The sequence below is a fragment of the Plecotus auritus genome, assembly GCF_963455305.1.
Source record: "Plecotus auritus genome assembly, chromosome: X".
NCBI lineage: Eukaryota > Metazoa > Chordata > Mammalia > Chiroptera > Vespertilionidae > Plecotus > Plecotus auritus.
Genome location: NC_137784.1, coordinates 72396892 through 72420386, shown reverse-complemented (window position 1 = coordinate 72420386; position 23495 = coordinate 72396892). Strand labels below are relative to the sequence as shown.

General features: G+C 38.6%; 1 protein-coding gene across 1 annotated transcript in view; it reads right to left on the bottom strand.

Moving 5' to 3' along the window:
- The window catches only part of DIAPH2 (diaphanous related formin 2), a 1007470-nt gene that overhangs the window by 504523 nt on the left and 479452 nt on the right, over positions 1-23495 (bottom strand). The window contains exons 20-21 of the mRNA XM_080653027.1: positions 19808-19909; positions 5527-5766 (exon numbers count right to left, since the gene is read on the bottom strand). Coding sequence (XP_080509153.1) covers positions 5527-5766; positions 19808-19909 — 342 coding nt within the window. The remainder of the gene's footprint in view (positions 1-5526; positions 5767-19807; positions 19910-23495) is intronic.

Genomic DNA, 23495 nt, shown 5'->3' with positions numbered 1-23495 from the left:
TAGAGTAGATATCTATTGATATTAAGATTCTAAGTTTATATGAACACAATCCACATGATTTCAGCTAAAAATGATTAGACATTCTGAAAATTTTAGATTGCTTAGATAGGATTTTTTTTTTTCTTAGACCTTTTGCAGACTTTCTCTTGCATTACATATTTCCAAATTTTGTTTCCATTGACAGAAGTCATTCTCCTTACAAATTATACAATCTGGTACATTATCTTCTATTTCACAATGAAAGTGAACCTATTTCATCTTCCTTCTTACAACATCTGTGGAGAAGATGGATGCTTTCTTTTGTATACTAGAGTGATCCTTGTAATATTCTGTCACTTCTACCATGTAATGGCCTCCAGAAAATGAGGCCTTTAATATGTTACATATATTTTATATAAATGATAACCTTGGAAAAAGTAACACAATTACATTATCATATTACACCTAGTAGACCTAAAGATACCTAAAATTTTCTTTATGTAAATCTAAATGTTTTCTTCAGATTCTTTGTATGACATATTTCACATCTGTACAAAAGCATGTCATCCTGCTGTATTATAATTTGTTATGTATGTCTGTCTAACTAGAATGACTAGAAAGTCATAGCATAGGTGAAGGAGATATTAACTCAAGTCAAAAGAAGAAAGGTTTTGGGCCTTCATAAGTTATGAAATTGGCTGTGAATGATTTTGCTATATATATATATATATATATATATATATATATATATATATGGAGGCAAGATATCTAAACTAGTGTGTAAATAACTCTTTTCACAACCTACCTACCAATGTTATCATTTGTTTCCAACTTACACACATACCACAAATATTCCAGGCAGTGTGGCCTTCTCATTCATCCTCAAATACATGATTATTCCTAGTTGTGTACTATCATTAAAAATAATTATCAGCACTTGTTTAATATTAAAAATTTTCAAAGAACTGTGACCAAGATCATTTTATTTGATTGTGACAACAGCCCTATCAAAATAAATAAGGGTAACTGTAGTTCCTCATTTACAGATAAGGAAACTGAGGTTTGGTTAAAGAAAGTGATTTAGCAAAATGGAAGCAAAAATGTAGGTTCAGAGCCCAGTGTTCTCCTGTATTGTATGGGTATGGCTTCTTCTCTTCATATAACCAACTTCTACCTATTCTTCAAGATCCTTCTCTTCCAATTTACCTTACTGCCTATCTCCATCCTCTTCATAAAAAATTATTCCCTTCTCTGAAGTCTCACTAATCACAGTGTCATTTCACTGGCCATTAATTTTTGTATTCATTGACAGCGTATTCTGTGATGTTACATAGTACTCTCTATGTATATTTCCTGGCTACTCTACTGTGCCACAAGCTTCTTGAGGTCTCCTCTGCTGTACTCTAGTACCTCCCCCCGCCCCCCCCCCCAGTACCAATGAACTCTTTTGTTTTCCTTTGTTCAAGCCTGCCTGATATCTCTTTACCTGCCTCCAGCCTTTGATATGCCTATCTTTGTTAACAGTGGCCTTGGGCATGACCAATCTTCCATCACAGGTAGTCTTGGTAGCACTGTCAATCAAGGGGTGTTCTTGTTCTGCACACTAGGCTAATTAGTTTCTCTTTCTAATTAGAATCTGAATCAAACATAGGGAAAGGATGAGAAAAATGGTTGGAGCTAATACACCCAAAAGACAACTTCCTGAAAAGACTTTTGATTAATTCCTGCTCCCTGCACGCTCTCTTTTTTTAAAAAAAATATATTTTATTGATTTTTTACAGAAAGGAAGGGTGAGGGAGAGAGAGTTAGAAACACCCATGAGAGAGAAAGATCAATCAGCTGCCTCCTGCACACCCCCCACTGGGGATGCGCCCGCAACCAAGGTACATGCCCTTGACCAGAATCAAACCTGGGACCCTTGAGTCCTCAGGCCGACACTCTATCCACTGAGCCAAACCGGTCAGGGTAACTGCTCCCTGCACTCTCAAAGCTGCCTTAGTTGCTGTTCTTAAAGGCCAAGTTCTTCCCCCTTTGTTCAGTTTCTGGCTGAGTTACCTTATACCCTCCCATTAAATTCCATTTTTTGCTTACATCAGGCAGAGGCACTTTCTGGTGCTTGCAAACGAAGAACCCTGTCTGCTATAGTACTCACAAAGCTCGTGGCTAGAGAGTGCTGAGTATTTTTAAATGTTCTGTTTTTATGCAGATTATATGTTATTATAAGCTGAAAACATAAACAAATGACCCTGTGGTACAACACTGCTATTGGTTAGAATATTAATAACCAGCAGGCAAGCATAGGCCAAGCTAACACTGAGACCTCATCTGCTTGGAAATGTTTTTTATTATAATTCAGCCCACTAGTTTGGTGACTCACAAAGTGATAATTCACTGCTGAAAATTAACAAAGCATTTTGTGGTGAGGGTAGTACTTATAGTAATGATACCCTTTAGTGATATTTGACATTTAGTTTAACCCCCCTGTTTTCCTTCTCTTCCCAAATACTGCAGGAGGCAACTGTGGCCATCTGAATTTTTAATATGACTTTACTACAAGATGCATCTAATAAGTTTAACTGGCTCCTTTGTAGCTAGGTGAATATTTTAACATATTCTATAGCTTCTTGTGAAAAACGTTCAATTGCAGTTTTAAATTCACTGAGAAAGAAAATTACCACTAGAATAATTTAGGTGGTTGAATGGTATATATTTAAAGCCTAATCAGTGCTCTACAAAGAAAGTTCCCTGCGCTATTTTTTAAGAAAAAAATAACACTAAGAAAAATCAATCAAGTAGTCTTTTATAATATAACTGGAATTTAACAGCAATTCTAATCACACATCAGTACTTAGTTAATTCAGTTTCGAGCAGATTATAAACTTAAGCTATTTCTATGTACTTCAGTAAATTTCTGTCATTTTTAGACATTTACATCTATTGAGAATCCTTTGTATTCAAGGAATGTTCTAGACATTATGGGAATATCATGATATCATGCATATATATGATATTTCTCTTTCTTAATGACAAGATAAAAATCCTACTGAAAAATGGGGGGGGGGTGGATTTTAAAACATTCAACTCTTTCTCTTTTAGAACACCTATTACTACATGATAGTATTTCCCACAAGATTATTTTTTATTTTACTTGAAGTTGGCAAAAATCTCTGTGCTGAATCCTTTGAGCATCCCTCTAGTGATAGATGTCAGAGCAGTGTTGTGAGGAAGAACTTGTATTTGACAGGGAGATGACAGGAAAAAGCCTCTCTCCGAAATATAAGATGCAACTGCAAAATCCTTCTGTGAGATTAATATCATCTTTTGTTCCTGTGTATAAATGAGTTATTCATTCTTGCTTTAAAAAATCTGTTCTTGTAATTAATTTGAATAGTGTGAAATTAAGACACTTAAAGAGGTACATTTTAGGAGTTTGTTTAAAATATTTTATAAAAAATGTGAAATCAGTATATAATACAAATTGCCAATGATATTTTTTAATTTCTAATATTTCTATAATCATCAACCAAAAACACTTTAAGATTCACTCATTGTACATATAGCATGTACTCTTAAACAAGTAGCATCTTGGTAAGAGATTATTTTATTATGAATATATGATATGCAATACAATGAAAAAGTCTTAAATATTTACTTTTGTCCTACAAATCTGGCTATGATTTATTCCAGTTTATTAGAAGCACTGCCTTAGTCTCTCTGGCATTATAAAATAATTTCACATGTCCCCTAATATCACAAGAGAAGGAATAAGATCTTTTTTTTTTTTTGACAAATTTAACATTCTGGGTATCTTCCTTTCTTTCTTCCCATATATCCCTCAAAAATAAATCAGGAGCAAAAAGATAGAATTCCATTATATATCCTATTAGCTACAAATGCTATTTTTTATGTCTGAGTTAGAACTACCAGAAGCAAATCATTTTTGATACATATTAAAATGCTTGTCCATGTATATATAATACACATCTATTTAATGCATGAATAGAAAAGAAATTTATATCCATTCCTAGATCTAGGATTCTCGTAATAATACACTTGAAGAACTAACCAAAATTCTGTAATGATTTCAGATGTGAGAGGAAAAAAAGGTGAACGAACGGTGAGATGTCAAAGACAGAATGCTTGTTTTCAGATTTATTTTCATCTCTAGCTTTCTATAGGCCTTCACCTCAGTCTTTTCAGTTTTTTCTACAACAGACAGATCTTTTCTGAATAAGGTAGTTTGCTCTAGCCTAGAAAAGGACATATATAATCATTTTTGTACTTCTCTGTTTCTTTGTTTAATTTTCACAAGAATTAAAATCTCAAAAATAATACTATGCAATGGCCCAATCAAAACAATAAGACAGCCCTAACCGGTTTGGCTCAGTGGATAGAGCGTCGGCCTGCGGACTGAAGGGTCCCAGGTTCGATTCCGGTCAAGGGCATGTACCTGGGTTGCGGGCACATCCCCAGTAGGGGGCGTGCAGGAGGCAGCTGATCGATGTCTCTCTCATCGATGTTTCTAACTTTCTATCCCTCTCTCTTCCTCTCTATAAAAAATCAATAAAATATATTTAAAAAAAAAAAACAATAAGACAATTATCACTTGATTTCGTAAAACTTTTAGTAAATGCACTAGATACATAGTATATGCTTAGTATCACAACACTATTCAACAATAAAGAGTATTATTTTCTTAGAGTAGAATAAGAAAAGCACATTCAAGAAGAAGTTTCTGGCTATTCACTGAATTTCATTCCTCAAATACTTTTTGGAGAGGCATAAAATAAGTACAAAGAGATTGAAATTCAAGATTGCATGTATATTACAAAAGCAAATTTTCTTGATCTACAAACTCGAGTAATATTTGATCAGAAAGAGTTTAGTACCATACTACAAAATAATTTGCACAGTCATTGAGATTTTAATGCAGTTGAAAAATTATTTATCTGTGTTTTAAAACATATATATATTTTTATTGATATCAGAGAGGAGGGGAGCGGGAGAGAAAGATAGAAATATCAATGATGAGATTCACCAATCAGCTGCCTCCTGCACACCTCCCAACTGGGGACCGAGCCCCCATGAGCCCGGATTGGGATTCGAACCATGACCTCCTGGTTCATATATTGATGCTCCACCACTGAGCAACACTAGCTGAGCTATTTATATGTTTGTTTGTTTTTATTTATTTCAGAGAGGAAGGGAGAGGGAGCGATAGAAACATCAATGAGGAGAGAGAATCACCGACTGGTTTTTCTGCACGTCCCCTCCTGGGGATCCAGCCCGCAACCCAGGCATGTGCCCTTGACTGGAATTGAACCTGGGATCCTTCAGTCCGTAGACTGATGCTCTATCCACTGAGCCAAACCAGTGAGGGCTATTTATCTGTTTTAATTGATATATAATTCACATATCATAAAATTCACCCTTTTTAAAGCATACATGTTTTGGATTGTATACTATTGCTATTCAGAATGACCCCTCATAGAGGAAACTATTGTAAATTAGCATTATAAAGTATAATAAATAAAAATGTTATCTTACCTTACAAAGGAAGTTGATCTTAAAACCCAAGGATTGGGCATTTCTTGAGCCTGAGTTCATGTAGTTTCCAACCAAAAGAACTAACTCTAAAAGTCTGTTAAAGCTTTCACTTTTCTTCAATTCTTCACAAGCAAGAGTTACTGCTATGATGCTTGGTTTGATGTTGTTTACATGTTCTTCAAACGTGAGCTTGAAAAGAATGCTATTGAGACGAGGCCGCAACATTTTCACTGAGCTAATCTGTAAGATAAGGAATAGTCTGTTATTTCTCTCTCTAGTGGGGATAATTGTATAGACAATATTGTAAAATTCTGCATGAAATGAATTCTCCCTAGGTTTAAAAATATTATTTTTGATTGGTTTAAACATTCCAAAAGAGTATTTGTAAGAAAGTTTAAAAAATAGCTGTTCAGTTTTAAAGAAATTAAATCATCCTGATAGCATTAAGATAATATTACTGAAGCGAAACTTTATGTTAACTGCATAATCATTAGTCATCGAAAGCATTTAAACTGCCAAAAATATGTCCCTGAGGTGAGCTATGAAACTTACAAATATGAAATTGAATTGAGTGAATAGTTGGGTCACATATAAAAGATGTACATAATGACAGAAAATATGAGTGGAACCACATTTCCTAAGAAGTTACCTATTAGTATGCTGTTTGAAATCAGAGGACTAGCTCTGATAGAGCATTTAATAATTTTTAAACCTATGATTTCTGTTCACAAAATATATTAAATATTGATATATGCTCTAAAGAACTTCACCTATTTCACAGAATGTTGATTTTAAATAATTACATTTTGGTAAAATCACATGAACTTACTTTTCAGTACATTATTCAAGAATTCTATATTGGTTTTCTTCATATCATTCCCAGTTAGGTCTTAATTATTTGTGTCATAGTACTGGTACACATTCTCTATTCCCTTTGGTATAGCTCCTATGATAATAACTTATTTTAGTCTTTAATTTTCTATAACTCCAAGACATTTAACTAGTCTTCACACACCAAATGAATTCTGGGAGAGGGGAAAGTAGACACACATGAACATACACATGCACACACACAATGAAAAGAAATTATTAACAATCCTAATTATATTTATTTTCTGCACATGTAGCTTAGTTTCTTGAATATAAATTCCTGGCACAGTTTAGGCACTAAGATATCTGTAGCTAACAGGAAAAGAATCCTATCTAATAAAAGAGTAATATGCAAATTAACCATCACTCTGCTACACCCACAAGCCACGCCCACCAGCCAATCAGGAGCGAATATGCAAATAAACCCAACCAAGATGGCTACAGCCACAGAGAGCAGGAGGGAGGCTTGGGTTTCCCCAGCAATGGAGGAAGCCAAGCTTTCCGCCTGCCCTTGCCGGCCTAGGCCTCCACTCAAGGCTACAAAGTTTCAATTATAGAAGATACATAAATCCAATAAAAAATGGCTGCCACCACGGAGCAAGCAGAAGGCTTGGCTCCACTCCAGGCTACAAAGTTTCAATTGTAGAAGATAAATATACCCCAGATCCCAGGGCCTCCTCTTGGGTTGCCAGGGGGCGTGGCCGGCCTGCAAACCACCACAGGCCCCTTGCCCAGGCCACCTCACGCCCCAAGGGAACCCCCACCCTGATCCGGGACACCCTTCAGGGCAAACCAGCTGGCCCCCACCTGTGCACCAGGCTTCTATCCTATCTAATAAAAGAGTAATATGCAGATTGACCATCACTCCAACACACAAGATGGCTGCCCCCATGTGGTCAAAGATCCTGCCCCCAGGTGGACACAAGATGGCCACCATAAGATGGGCAGTTGGGAGGGACCAGGCCTGCAAGGGAGGGCAGTTGGGGGCAATCAAGCCTGCAGGGGAGGGCAGTTAAGGGTGACTAAGCCGGCAGAGGAGGGAAGTTGGGGGCGACCAGGCCTGCAGGGAAAGGCAGTTGGGAGGGACCCAGGCCTGCAGGGGAGGGCAGTTAGGGGTGACCAGGTCTGCAGGGGAGGGCAGTTAGGGGAAAACAGGCTGGCAGGGGAGTAGTTAGGCATCAATCAGGCTGGCAGGGAGTGGTTTAGGGGGTGATCAGGCTGGCAGGCAGAAGCGGTTAGGGCAGGGGTGGGCAAACTTTTTGACTCGAGGGCCACAATGGGTTCTTAAACTGGACCGGAGGGCTGGAACAAAAGCATGGATGGAGTGTTTGTGTGAACTAATATAAATTCAAAGTAAAGGAGCGGATGGGAGAGCAAGAGAACCCTCCACCCTTTCGGCTCCGCGGGCCGGATAGAACAGCCGAACAGGCCGGATCCGGCCCGCGGGCCGTAGTTTGCCCACGGCTGGGTTAGGGGCAATCAGGAAGGCAAGCAGGCGAGCAGTTGGGAGCCAGCAGTCCTGGATTGTGAGCGGGATCGGTGGGATCGGGCCGAAACCGGCAGTCAGACATCCCTCAAGGGGTCACAGATTGGAGAGGGTGCAGGCTGGGCTGAGGGACACCCCCACCCCCGTGCACGAATTTCATGCACCAGGCCTCTAGTACACAACATAAAAAAGTCCTTAAACAACAAAGTACCCTTCAAAAGCATCAAATGAGCTGTTGAATAGGCCACATCTGCTCTAATATGGAAGCAAGGCACAGTCCATCATTTTTCTTCTTTGAAATGAACATGCCCGTTAACCATGGAGTCTGCCTCTCCAAAGATTAGCCTTCTACTAATCCCCCTATATGCTTTCATGATTTCATAGGCAAACTAGAGGCCTGGTGCACGAAATTCGTGCACTAGGGGGTGGGGGGTCCCTCAACCTGGCCTGTGCCCTCTCACAGCCTGGGACCCCTCAGGGGATGTCTGCTGCTGGCTTAGGGGCATACATTCCTCTCACAGTCCGGGGCTCTTGCAGTCTGGGACCCCTCACTCCTTACTGCCCACCTGCAGTGGAGGTGGGAGAGGCTCCCGCCACTGTCACTGTGCTTACCAGCCATAAGCCCGGCTTCTGGCCAAGTGGTGCTCCCCCTGTGGGAACGCACTGACCACCAGGGGGTAGCTCCTGCATTGAGTGTCTGCCCCCTGGTGGTCAGTGCTTGTCATAGCGACCAGTCGTTCCACAGGTCATTCTGCCATTTGGTCGATTTGCATATTAGAGTTTTATTATATAGGATGTGTCAAAGTATGCTGGGAATATCTGCCTGTTACTATACTGATATAGGTCTTATTACTAGCTTTTTTATATAATCAAGGTAATATTATACAAATCATCATACTGTTTCTTTAGTGCTCAAATGTTGGGTAGAAGACAAAATACCTTCTCAAAAAAGGCTCCAATAAAGCCTAAAACTCATAATCCAGTCACTTGAAAACTATAGCTAGTGATAAAACCAGCAAATGGCTCTAGGGGGGTAAACTGAAATTAAGTGCTAAAGATGTTCACTGAAGGAATAGAAAAATTTAAGCTCTTATAACTTTCACAGTAGAGGAATGCAAATGGATAAGATATAAAAACAAGAGAGAGAGAGAGAGAAAGAGAGAGAATGAACTGGGACCAAAAGGAAGATGTAGAGAATGGTTGTGAGAAAGGTTTATTATAGGGTAAGGATATATGAGACATAAGACTAGGGGCAGAATTTGGACCAAAGTACCTGAAGAGCCCATGTTAAGGCCACAAAATGAGAAGCTAACCATATTAAAGTGTATGTCTCCATATGAAAGTGTAAATCTCCTTATGCATGTTTGTGTGGGAATTTCTCTAAATTTTTCCATGTTTTTTTTTTCTGCCTTTATTTATGTTGCTACCACTGTCTCCAAATTCCTCTGTATTTTTCCTTTCCTTTCACTGGTAACTGGCCATCATTAGCACAGGAGCATGTTTTGTATCATTTTAGATATTTAGGGGGTCGTTTTTCAGTGCCCCTCATGGTTAAAAAAGTCAGAGCTACTTTTGCATGTGCTAGTCAGCATGTACCTACCTGCCCTTCTGGCCATGCTTTATAGGGCTGTTGGGACCCAGCTCACCAGGAGGGCCTTGGTCCCTGATCAACAAGCAATTTAACCCTAAGGCTGACATAGATTTTTTAGTCTTACTTCAATTCTAATACTACTTGTCTTCATTCATATTTTTGTTGTTGTTAATTCTCACCCAAGGATAATTTTTCCATTGATTTCCAGAAAGAGAGAGAGGAAGGGATAGAGAGGTAGGGAGAGGTAGGGAGACAGAAGGGGAGGGGAGGGGAGGGGAAAGGAGGGAAAGGGAGGGGAAGGGGAGGGGAGGGGAAGGGAGGAGAAGGGGAGGGGAGGGGAGGGGAAAGGAGGGGAAGGGAGGGGAAGGGGAGGGGAGGAGAAACATTAATGTGAGAGAGACACATCAATTGGTTGCCTCCCGCATATGCCCCAACCAGGGCCAAGGATTGAACCTGCAACCCAGGCACATGCCCTTGACCAGGAATCAAACCTATGAACCTATGATGCAAGGGCCAACACTCTAACCACTGAGTGAGCACACCAGCCAGGGCTTCTTCCATACTTCCATCCATTCGGAGCTTTGTATTTCAATCCTTTGCCTAACAAACCCAAAGAGCATGGATCTGATCTGTTTCAAACTGAAATAATATGACCAAAAATGTACTTTAATAATAATAGTAACAACAATAATAACAGTGATTGACATTTATTGAGTACTTTGTGCCAGACACTTTTCTACATAGTATTTTATTATATACTAGAGGCCTGGTGCACGAATTTGTGCACAGGTGGGGTCCCTTGGCCTGTCTGGCAATGGGGGCCAATCGGGGCTGCTGGAGGTTGGCCAGCTGAGCGGAGGGGCCGTGGGAGTTTGGCCGTCCACCCCAATCGGGTCTATCAGGGCCAGCCGGCCAGGGGGAGGGCCTGCAGGAGTTCAGCCGACTGGGGGGAGGGACCACAGGAGGTCAGCCGGCCAGAGGGATGGGCTGTGGGAGATTGGCCAGCTGCAGGAGGTTGGCTGTGGGAGCGCACTGACCACCAGGGGGCAGCTCCTTCATTGAGCATCTGCTCCCTAGTGGTCAGTGTGCATCATAGCAACAGGTCATTAGGTAGCTTAGGCTTTTATATATATAGATATGTTATATATATATACTATATATATGCTATACATACTCTCTATATATGTAAAGATATACATATATATGTAGTTACTTGACTCTGAAAACAACACTAGGAAAAGATTATTAGCATTAGCTTCATTCTAAAGATGAGGAAAGTAAGGCACAGAAATACTAAGTAACTTATACAATGTCAAATCACATGCTGAGGAGCACGGGAGTTGAACTGAGGCAGTTAAGCCACAGAATCCAGACTCTCAACCACTACACCACACTGCCTCCTGAGCCATATTGGGAACAGTATGCATGAGCAGATGGAACAGAGATTAGAGGCAGAGGCACTATTAATAAGTCTTCAAAATGGCTGGAGAAATAAATAAGGAATACGTGTTTCCAGGCTTGGTGAAGAACAGTACTCATTATGTACTGAATACACTGCAAATATTGTGCTCTGCTCCCTTTAGCCAGTTGAAACATATACTTTCTATTAGAAATGTTATCACTGAAGCTGTGTTACTGTAAAATCAAGACCCTATGAAAGAGGTGAAGCTATAGTGGGTGCATCTCTTAACAGGAGCATCAAATCAGCACACATTGATGGTACTAATAGATTTTGATGCAATCATAAGTTTGAATTTTATGAAAAATCACTGATAGACAACAGCTGAATCTCCACTAAAGGATTTAGGTGTGTAAGGAAATGTCTTGGATAACTATGGTTAGAAATAATAGAAAGCACTGAGCAACATCCCCAGCCACCAATACAATTATTAAAAGGCTCATGTCTCATAAAGGCACTTGAGTGGGCCTAAGTGATATAAGTAAATAAAACAAAAACTCAGCTGAAATGTATGTTTGTTTTTAGTTGTGATCCCTCACAGCATTTCAGTTGACTGGCATTCTTTGTTTTATAATTCATCCCTTGAAGTGCTGAGGGATGCTGACCATGGTGTTGCATTATGTAGGAGATTTATTTGGGTTATGAGATACTTGTCTATCAAATCACATCAAGCAGCTATCATTTCTTTAGCTGATCTGCACTGTATTTAAAAAAAGTGCATTGACAGCTTTAGTGAGAGCTGCTACAAGTGGGTTATTTCCCCAAAGAGTTGGACACAGTTTTGTTTATATATAATTTGAATTTTATACACTTCACTACCTATACAGCTGCTGAATATTGATCTACTGCCAAACTACCAAAAGAATCCAGAGAGAAAGTAAAGAGGAGCAAGTATAAAAGTCATGTGTGAGGGGGGAGGAGATGGTCACAAGCCACTCCTGCAGTCATGTGTCACTCATGTTTAAGGATATTTCTGTTATTTCTTTTACACTGCTAAGAAACACATCTCAACTGCCATCATATCTGCGTCTAACTGATCTTCTAGCCTCTTCAAAATATAATGTTAAGACTCATTAGAATTAACAGATGTTTGTAACAAATATACATTTGTTAGATGTGTTTTCCTAAACAGTTAAATATTAGGACCCACTGCACATTGAATATATGAAATAATTTTGTACTAGTGACTATAATAAAGGTGATGAAAATGAAGTCACTTAGATGGGTGGACTTAAGTTATACAGCAGGCAGAACTGCCTAAAAAAGTTGTGAGATCCAGACTCAATGACTGAGCAAAATTCTACCTGCTAGTACAGAAATAAAGCAGGGACATCTGTGAGTAAAGCAGTGACATCTGTGATTCTCTACTCAATAATGTTCTTACCCTCTTTTAACAATACCTCCTCGACTGCAGGGTTTCTTCTACTCCTTGCTGCACTTCCTGCAGTACACCTAGCACCTGGCCTGGACAAAATAATCAATACCAACATGCCTGCTATCTGGAGTCAACGGAAAATGTCTTGTATATTGCATGTCAGGAGAGATAAAAACAACAGTTAATAGGTAAAATGAGGCTTTGGAAAAATAGAGTGTTGAAAACTGACTCTATACCAGAAAAATAATGATGTGCTGATAAAGAATATTTTCCCCAAAGACAGTGTTATGTGGAAATTATGCATCAACAAACATCTACCCGCCTGATCTGGAACAGAACGTGATAACAATGTCTATCCCAAAAGACACTGTAAACTCAGAAAAATCATACTAAGAATTTGAGCAAAAAATTTCAAAACATCCTTCTGAAAACATCTGTTTGAAGCTAAGAATGACCATCCACACATCTACTGTGCTGCTATGCTGTCATATTAGGGATTACTGCCATAGGGAGGAAGGGGTTAATATTTGATTTTTTTTAAATTTAATGAAATGCAATCAATAGCAAAACTGATTGACACCCATAGACTTAATATGAATATTCAGTTTTCAGATGTTTTTTAACCTTATTTTATTGCAAAAGCTGATGGAAGTAAATTAATCCTGTCACAAATGGATTATTATGAGAAATTAATGACATGAACAAGAATATAAATGCATGGATTTGAGAATGAATCATGGCGAGTTTTCTTTGCCTAATCTCAAAATTATTAAACCAGCTTTTTCTCAGATAAAATGAATTCACATCTAGAAGTAAAAGCTAGCATTCATATTGACAGAAAGAATGAAAATAGAAACAATCAAGGCATTACATATCAAAATGCTGAACACTCTGAATGCATGCAGATAAAATAAAGAAAAATGTGATTTTCCCAATGACTATGCAAACCTGAATAATGATTTAATATTAGTGGAACAGAGGAGCTACAATTTTCCATCCAAAGTAATTGCCTTTGATGATATGCAGGAGGAAAAGAAAGCTTTTAAGAATTTCCTTTTCACCTGGTTAAGCTATCTTGAATAGAGCTCATAAGCTCTTATGGGGCTTAAAAAAATTAAAAAGCACAGAGACTTTATAGTTGCACTTCCAACTATAGGCATAAATCCACTCATCCTCCTTCATATATTTGTGTGGAAAGAGAAAAAAGAAAATGCAGTGCACTGTCAGCAATATCACATAATCTGTGTTTTTTGTTATAAACGCTTTTATGCACAAGACTATCTTAATATCTTTTTGTTAGATTATAGCCTTACAATATTTTAATTGAAAAATGTGGGTAATTTTGAAGTCAGAGAAACAAAATACCGATTACGAAGAAAACTAATTATTGCCTTCTTTTTCTCAGAAGATGTGTTAGTTTAATAGATACACACAGTATGGGTCTCTATCCTCAGTGCAAGACAAGTGGGAATTTCCATAGCTGTGAGGTTGGAGAACAGCTGAGCTGCAAACACACTGCAGAGTCTAAAAGCTCCTGCTGGGGGTTCTAACAGGCAGAGCTTTCAGAGATCTGTGCTTTTCCCCAGGTAAAGTTACAGCACAGTTACAATGATGTACCAGTGGGGAGCTATGCAGTCAATCTCGCCCCCTAAAGAAAAGAATTATTGATCCTAGAAGGCATGGGAACTAGCATAGCCCTCTTACCAGGAGGTCTACCTCTAGACACAGGAAAGGTCCCTGGGTGTTTTTGTTTCTTTTTTCTTTTCCTCTTTTCCGGGGGTTTCTTTTTAACTTTATACAGGTGAATACAAGCAAACCCAATGATGTGGCCACTAAGAAAATCCTAAAAAGTTTAGAGAAAGCTTAGCAGCCCAGTCCCTGTCTCAGATATGCTTATTTCTTTCAAAATGTCAAAACCAGATTTTCCCCCAGTGTTACCAATTTTATTGGTTTTTGTTTGTTTGCTTGATAATGATTTTAATGAATCTGGCAGGAGTAATCTCACTTCTGGCATATTCATAACTCATGAGATTCTGTTTTCATCATCCAGGAAATGATATAGAAATGCAAACTCTATAGGGCACTGCCAAGGTTTATATAAATAAAATCAGGAAAGAATATTTATTGTTAGAAAATGCAAGGAAAGAAAAGTTTACAATCAAGGAGACTGAATCCTTTAATGTTATCAAGGGCCACAAGGATAAGGAATTAGGCCTGAAAGGAGTCCACTTGAATTTAACTTCATACTAATACACTCAAGAAACATTTAAGTGCATATCACGTGAATAAAATTAACATCACACATGCACTTGTAGAAATTTCAATCTAGTAGGGGTTTATAGACATTAAATTAAAAAACCTTGCAAATAAACATTTAATTAAAAACCATAATTTCTAGAAAGGAAAAGGAAAAACATGCTGTGAGAGAATTTAATAGGGAGACCTAATTTTGATTGATAGGTAAATGAAGGTGTCACCCGGAGAATGAGATTTAAGCTAAGACTCAAAGAATAAGCAGGAGAGAGGCAGGCAGGGAGTGGGAGTAACAGGGAGCAGCATGCATAACCAGTCCAGAGGCAGGAAAGAGCAGGTAAGTTTAAAAAAGTGAGAAATACAATGTGGCTGAGGCATAATGAGCAAGAAACCAAACAGAAAGAGATAAAAGTAGGAGAGGTGGTAAGTGGGAATAAGGAGTTCATATTGTAGCCATCCAAAACACTGACGCATTAAGCAGATAAATAGTATGAAGATACAACAAAAATGCATTCTAAAAATGTCACATCAACAGCTTTGCTGAGACTGATTTAGAGAAGGGCAAACTTGCAAGCAGGAAAACAGGCTAAAAGCAAATCATGATGGCTAAAGGCAATGATGATGCTGTCTTGGCCTACCATGGGGATGGCACAGACAGAAGTGAGTGGATCTGACGAAATTAGGAGGCAATTAAGGAACTCTCATAGATCCGTTTCAGTGCATTATTTAAGGCAGAATTCTGATGCTGTTCATTGAAGGTAAGGAAGTAGAGAGTCAAAGGAGCTAAACTTTGAAAAAAAACTGAGGCTAGGAAATGGAGAGGGGGGAGTAGGTATCAGGGACCCTCAGGGCCAATGAAGGATTTTTATTCAAACCTCTATCCAGCTATCCACTCATTCATTTTCAGGTTCTGAGTGACTGAAGAATATATTTTTTTTCTGGAGAAGAGCAGAGTGGAGACTGAAAAACTGAACAGGCAACAGAACAAGAGAACTAAATTAGTCAGGGGATAATAATGCCCCAGGCAGAGATAAGGAAATTAGCACGAAGCAGAGCAACTCACACACATGTGCAAATGACACACACTAACACCAGTACAGCATAGTGGTTAAAAGCTCTGTCTATGAAGTCAGGATGCCTGGGTTTGAATTATGAATCTACTACTTACTGTGTAACCTTGGACAAGCTTCCCAGCCTTACTTGGCCTGTTTCATCATCCATAATGTGGAGTTAATAATAGTATGGATCTCATAGGGTTGTGAGGAAGTCGTGAGATGCTATGCAAAATTTGCTTAGCGTGGTCTCTGACACTAACTCCTCAATATATTTTGTTTCTATTGCTAATAACAACAATAGTAGTCACAGTTAATAAAATATACCTCTTTCTGAGGTTTGATAGAGAATCTATATATATAAAAGCCTAATATGCAAAGTGTCCACTCAGGAGTTTGACTGACCAGGAGTTCAATTGTTCGCTATGACATGCGGTGACCACCAGGGGGTGGCGCGGAATGAAGGGAGGCCCCAGCCAGCAGATGGTAGCTTCAGGGACCCTACCCATGTGCAAATTTCATGCACTGGGCCTCTAGTAAGTCAATAAAAGACATCATAGGTAGAGACAACATTGTAGGAAGAAGAGATATTGGAGGCTCTGATGCCAAAGTGCATGGAAGAGATTAGGTTGCTTGTAGTAAGTGAAAAGAACGGAGAGGGGAGGGAGAAGACTTGAGGAGGGCAGGTAAGAAATGATAAAGCTGCTATAAAAAATGAAAGACCACTGACTAGAAACAAGTAAAATAACTGCTGAAATGGCAATGAGAGCCCTACTGAGGTAAAAGCTAAAATGTCATAAAGACACCAATTCACTGAGGGCACCAAAGAGAACAGGGAGATATAAAACCAGAGAGTAAGAGGTGGGATGAGAATGCTAAGGAGAGTGGTTTTATTCTGTAAATTCTGGGGGACACTGAAGGTTTTTGATACAGATGTCATAAAATGACTAGAGATTTTAAGAAGACTACACTAATCGCTTTGATAGGGGAAGAGATCAAAAGCAAGACAACCAGCTTGGAGCCTCTCTTCTCATTAGTGCAGATGATTATACACATTTCCAAAGTTGTCCTAAATGTAGGTTGTCAATAAAACTGGATGATTAAAGAGTATTTGGGTATATCCACACAAAAGTGAATTGAATTTCGGCACAGACCAAGAGAAATATGTTTTAGCATAATTTTCATTTTTATAGATCTAAAATATGCTATTTTCAATCTCAGGCTTTCACTTGGGTTTAATAATTGTCCTATAATTAAATTTAATAAACATTTATCAGTTGTCTATTATATATAAGATTTGTCCTTATCACTGCCAAGCATACATGCTTAAAAGACTGAGGCATATTATTCCAAATACCTTTTGCAATATGTAAGACTAGAGGCCCAGTGCATGGATTCATGCACGGGTGTGGTCCGGCCAGCCCAGCCCCAATCGGGGCAGATGTGGGCCTGGCCTGTCAGTAGGAGGAGATGGTGGGAGGTTGGCTGGCTGGCCTGCCCTGACTGGGGCCCATCAGGGCCAAGGTGGCTGGGGGAGGCAGGCTGAGGGAGATTGGTTGGCTGGCCCCACCCCCGACAGGGGTGGGGGGCAGATTAGGGGTGGGGCTGGCCATGGGGAGGGGCTGTGGGTGGTGGGCCGGCTGGCTCCAGCCCCAAATGAGGTGGGGGGGCTGATCAGAGGTCATTGGCCAGGGGAGGGGCCATGGGAGGTTGGCTGGCCAGCCCCACCCCCGATTGGTGTGGGGGGGGGGCGATCAGGAGTGGAGATGGCTGGGGGCAGGGGCTGCAGGCCGATGGGGGTGCTGGGGGCCCATCGGGGCGGGACCAGCTGGGGGAGGGGCTGCAGGAGGTTGGCCAGCCACCCCCCCATTGGGGTTGGGGGGGGCGATCAGGGGTGGAGCCAGCCTGGGGGAGGGGCTGTGGCCGATCAGGGTGGCGTGGGTGGATCAGGGGTGGGCCGGCCGGGGGAAGGGTTGGCCGGCATCCCACCCTCAATTGGGGTAGGAGAGGCCCATCAGGGGCGGGGCCAGCTGGGGGGAGGGGCCGAGGGAGGTTGGCCAGCTGGCCCCACCCCCTAGATTGCGCCGGTTCCAGTGGTCGTTATGAGGTTACATTCGCTGGCTTTTTATATACTAGTATATAGATGATCTAGACTTTATTTGGCAAATAGTGATTGATACTGCCTTAGAAAATTCCCATAAAACAAACTACTTTGTAATGTCCTTGATGTTTTTCCCTCCAGACATATAGCTATGCATGGGGAGAGTAAATAAGAGGACCAGGTGACTTCGTGTACAAAGCGCAATGATTATTTGCGGTTAGGTGCGTAAACAAAAAATCTCTTCCATTTTCTATTTTGCTTTAAGTTCAGAAGGTATATTGTTTTTTATGTCCCCAAACTTCATTTTAGCAGTGTGGTACCAAGGATATTCCTCTTGAAGGACTTGCTTGGCAAACTAATACATCTTCCAAGATAAACTACATTCCAAAAAAAAAATGGCTTCAGAGAAATTGTGCAGTGTACCTACTGTAAAACTCATCATCATCTGACACAGCTGAATTCTCAGATGCTACACAGCCTAGCTTCAATTACAGTAAGAATTCAAGCAGCTTAGGTTTTAAGTGTGAACTTTGGTCTAGAAAACTTTGGTATTTAATACTGCACTAAATTGCTGCTATTTAATAAATAATATTTAGCCAGGTCATATTGATTTACCTAAATCAAAAATGAGAGAAATCTCTTCCTCAGGCACATTTACATGTTCTAGCCCATCCCAAACATACAGTCCTGATTTGCTTTTCAAGGATTTGAAAGAATCCTCCTAGATCAGTGTATGCAATGCCATATCTGAGAATTAATAAACTCTAAATAAGGGCAAGCAGTTAATGCACATGTTCAAAAGGAACATCCTCTGTCCCATCTATCACATTGAGACTTTAAACAGGATTTTTAAATTGCAAAGTACCAAATCGGATCAATTCAGATATATTACTATTAAAAGGGTTATAAAATATTTTGGATGAAGCTGACACTGTGTTGGACTATTAGGTCTGATGGTAATTTGAAGTCTTCGCAGGCAGATGGAAACTGTTCAGGGAGCCGGGGAAAGCTGGCAGCTGTACTAGAACTGCTTAATCCTATAGTCAACAAACTTGCATTGTGCATCTAAATCAAAAACAGTTCTTCCACTGAGAAATTAAATAAATCATTATGCCCTTTTTCCTACCTTTTTTGGTGGCAATTATTTGAATAGCATATTTGGGCAGTACTTAAAACATATAACTGTATTCTTTAATACATGATGTATACCTAGCCATCTCTTGTACCCCTTAAAATAAAGAAGGGATAAGTCAACATAGTACATCGCAATAGTGATTTAACCTCACTAAAGCATGATGTGTATTTATGAGATCCTTTTTCCACTCGAAACAGTGTATTTAAAACCTTTAGTCAATTAATGACACTCTGTAGGAAATCTAAAAATTCTTGTGCTTTTTTTTCTGACATAATATATACCACAAAAAAATCCAGAATATTGTTAATTATGTAATTAGTACCCTTTTTATTAGCCTAAATTTGGGGGGGTGCAAAATTCTATCATTAAGATCTAAATAGAAAAAAATATCCAATATAATTATACATATACTATTTTTCATATACTAATAGCAGAACTAGTATGGAGTAGTTCTTATGAGATATTTTGAAATATTTTATAAGATATAAATATTAATTCCTGTCCAGTGTGGCTCAGTTGGTTGGAGCATTGTCCCATACACAAAAAGGTTGCAGGTTTGATTCCCGTTCAGGGCACATAACCAGGCTGTGGGTTTGATCCCCGGTTGGGTTACTTGGGTTCCGTATAGGATGCAAATGATCTGTGTTTTTCTATCTCATCTACATTTCTCTCTCTCATTCTCTTCCTCCTTCTCTCTAGAAACAATTAAAATAATTAAACATTTAAAGGAAATAAATATTAATTTCTTTATTTTTCAATGCCATGACAAATAATAATAAACAAGGAGCATTGTTTTTCTTTTGTTGTTGTTGTTGTTTTTTGCCTGATAGCCAATATTATATTAATTATGTAGCTATATAGTAAAACCAAAGTACACAATTGAAATGTCTTTCTTTTCACTCTTTCTGATAACTGTTACCTCCGAGTTGAGTTTGTGGGCCCTTGTGCTAGATACATACCACAGCTCCAAATTGTTCAGGCTCACAAAGGTCATCATACTCATTCTTCAGCTGCGCTAATTCATTGAGAACCTTCTGTTCTGGAAGATATTTAACAAGGTTCTAAAAAAAAAGTATAAATATTTAGTATTTTATTAGAATTATTAAACATGCATTAACAACTTGAAAAGTGATAAAACTGAATAGTAGGTACATTTCTGATTGTGGTTCTGTTATAGTACCAGTTTCCACCCCTCTTCCTAAAAACTTAAAAAAATGAACTACAATTTAATGTGAATATATACTGTATATAGTTACTATGCACTAAATATAAACATTAAATAACAATAAATGACATCACATAGCATTAAATTGACCAACTTTCTGGGTCTTAAATATATAACACGATTTTTTAAAATATTTTTATTCATTTCAGAGAGGAAGGGAGAGGGAGAGAGAGATAGAAACATCAATGATGAGAGAGAATCATTGATTGGCTGCCTCCTGCATGCCCTCCACTGGGGATTGAGCCCACAACCCAGGTACGTGCCCTTGACTGGAATCGAACCCAGGACCCTTCAGTCCGCAGGCCAATGCTCTATCCACTGAGCCAAACCAGCCAGGGCTATAACATGATTTTTAAGCTTTATTTTCTGTCATGATAATTAACAAAAATACTATGAAGACATTAAATCCTGTGCAACAATAAATAATAAACCAACTGGGCTCTTCATAATTGGCAAAGTTTGGAATCATTTTCAGTCTTATAAACCCACACTAAACCTATAAAAATAATCTCCCATTATTCACAATGTCTGTATTTAAATATATAATGCATTCCACTTTAATTAAGACTCAATCAAAAGTGATGAAACATGACTTTGGGTGGTGAACATACAATACAAAATACATGTGCTGTATTATAGAATTTTATACCTGAAACCTATACAATTTTATTAACCAATGACTCCCCAATAAATTCAATAAAAAATTTTAAAAAACAAAAACAAACAAAAAAAAGTGATGAAATCTGATGCATGCTAATGTATGACTCATAAGATAATCAAAGTTGATTAATTCATGTCAACCTGGTTTATTTTGGACTTTGGTACAATTCTAATTATTATTGCATTAGCCTGCAACCAACCTATTGGGAACTTGTATGGGATTTCAAAAGACATATGAAAAGGAAAAAAAGTAAGAAACAAAGACTTAAGAATGTAGGGATTGACACAGATTGGCAGAGAAGGAAGTTCCAGGGATTAGTCCTTCAGCAAAGCCACCACTGAGCTAGAAAGAGTGATTTAAATAAACTATTTCAGAACTCTGGCACCTGACTGAATATTTACAACAAGTTAAGTGTTTCATGAAGAAAGTCACTGCTGTTCTCTGTTAAGAGAATGACATGTACAAAACAGGCATCATATTCTATTCCTCAGCATCACTGTGCGGATAGTTCCTGTAGGAGCTGGCTGATGCCAGGGTAGGCAGGAGGACCTCGTTCTCTAAAATTTGAGGCTATACATTTTGGTTGGCTTGGCAATTCCCTGAAGGAACAGTGAAAATGTTTGCCTTGGTTTCTACCCTCTTGGGTTGCACCAGCTTTCACTACTGGAATCAATCAGAAGGTCTGAATAGACAGAAATAATTCCCCTGCAATTTGGAACCAGACATGTAAGGAAATCTTTGCCAGATCACTGGGTGACATTAGTGATAATAAAACACAAACTTCAGTGGCCACACACAAAGAAAAGTACACTTTGCAAAAAGTGTTTAGAAAAGTCACAAACAAATGTCTATAGACCTTAGCAAATAAAAATAAGCTGTCTGTAAGGAGTGAGAGAATCAGATTTCCAGTGTTGCAATACACTCAAATGCCAGTTCTCAACAACAACAAAAATTACAAAGTATGCAAAACAAAAACAACGAGAAAAGCATTGCCTATGCTCAGGAAAAAATAATTTGACAGAAACTCCCCCTGAAGAAGCTCAGACTTTGGAGTTACTAGTCAAAAAGATTAAGTCAACTGTCTTAACTTGAATATACTCAATAAGCTAAAAGAAACTATGCACAAATAATTAAAGGAAATCAGAAAAATAATGTGTGAATGGAATGAGAATATCAATAAAGACATAGAAATTATAAAAAGGAATCAAACAGAAATTCTGGAGGTGACAAATACAGTAACTAAAATGAAAAATTAACTTAAGGGAATCAACAGCAGATTGGAGCATACAGAAGAAAGAATCAGTGATTTGAAGATAAGGAAATTAAAAAGATCCAGTTTGAGGAGCAGAAAGAAAATAGAATAAAGAAAAATAAACAGAGCCTGAGGGATGGGTGGGATACCATCAAGCATAGGAACATGTGCATCACAGGATTCCCAGGAAAAAGGGAAAAGGACAGAAAAAAATATTCCCAAATCTGATGAAACATTAAATATACTAGTACACATCCAAGAAGCTCATCAACTATAAGCAGAATATCAAACAGGTTCACACTAGATACTTTCTAATCAAGTGGTCAGAAATAAAGAAAAATAATTTTAAAGCAGTAAGAGGGAAATAAATTGTTACATTCAAGGGATCGTCAATAAAATTAATATCTAATTTGTTCCATGGGAGCCAAAAGGTAGGGGAACAACATATTTGAAGTCCTAAAATAAAAAAAAAATTAAAACTTTCAACCAAGAATTCCATATCCAGAAAATACACTGTCCTTCAAAAGTAAAGGAGAAACTACAACAATCCCAAATTAACAAAATAAAACTAAAAACAGATAATTTAATGCTAGCAAGTCTGTCCTGCAAGAAATACTAAAGGAGGTCCTATAAGCAGAAATGAAAGAACACTAAACAATAAATTAAAGACATAAAGAGAAATAAAAAGTGATTATAAAGGTAACTACATAGGTAAATATAAAAGCCAATGTTATTGTAACTTTGGTTTATAACTCCTGTACTTCTTTCTGTATAATTTAGAAATTAAATGCATAAAATAATAATTATAAATCTATGTTGATGAGCATGCAACGTACAAAGATTTAATCTATGAAAACAAGAATACAAAAGGGAGGGGGGGCATCCTATATAATAAAGATGTAATATGCAAATGGCCGTTACGCTGTGAAGTGTAACGGCCAACCATGTAACGACAGGATCACGGATCAGCAGGAGGGTGGGGCAGCGGAGAGCTACAGGAGGGGGCAGGGCAGCAAGCTATGAGGGGGGGGCGGTGCGGGGGAGCTACAGGAGGGCAGCAGCGAGCTACTGGCAAGCTACTGATGCACAGATTTGTGCGCAAGGCTACTAGTAAATATATAAGAACAGAGTGTTTACATATTGGTCAGAAATCAAACAGAATTACTTTTCAACACTCAAGATTAAAAAAAAACTAAACTAACAATTACCATATGACCCCACAATTACATACCTAGATATATACCAAAAAGAACTGAAAACAGTTCCTGTGGGTCTCAAACAGATACTTGTACACAAATGTTCACAGCATCATTATTCAATAGCCAGAATAATAGGTTTGTCTACCAACATATAAATTAATCAAATGTGGTATATAACCAAAAAGATATTATCCTGCCAAAAATGAAGTTTTTTTTAATATATTTTATTGATTTTTTTACAGAGAAGAAGGGAGAGGGATAGAGAGTTAGAAACATCGATGAGAGAGAAACATTGATCAGCTGCCTCCTG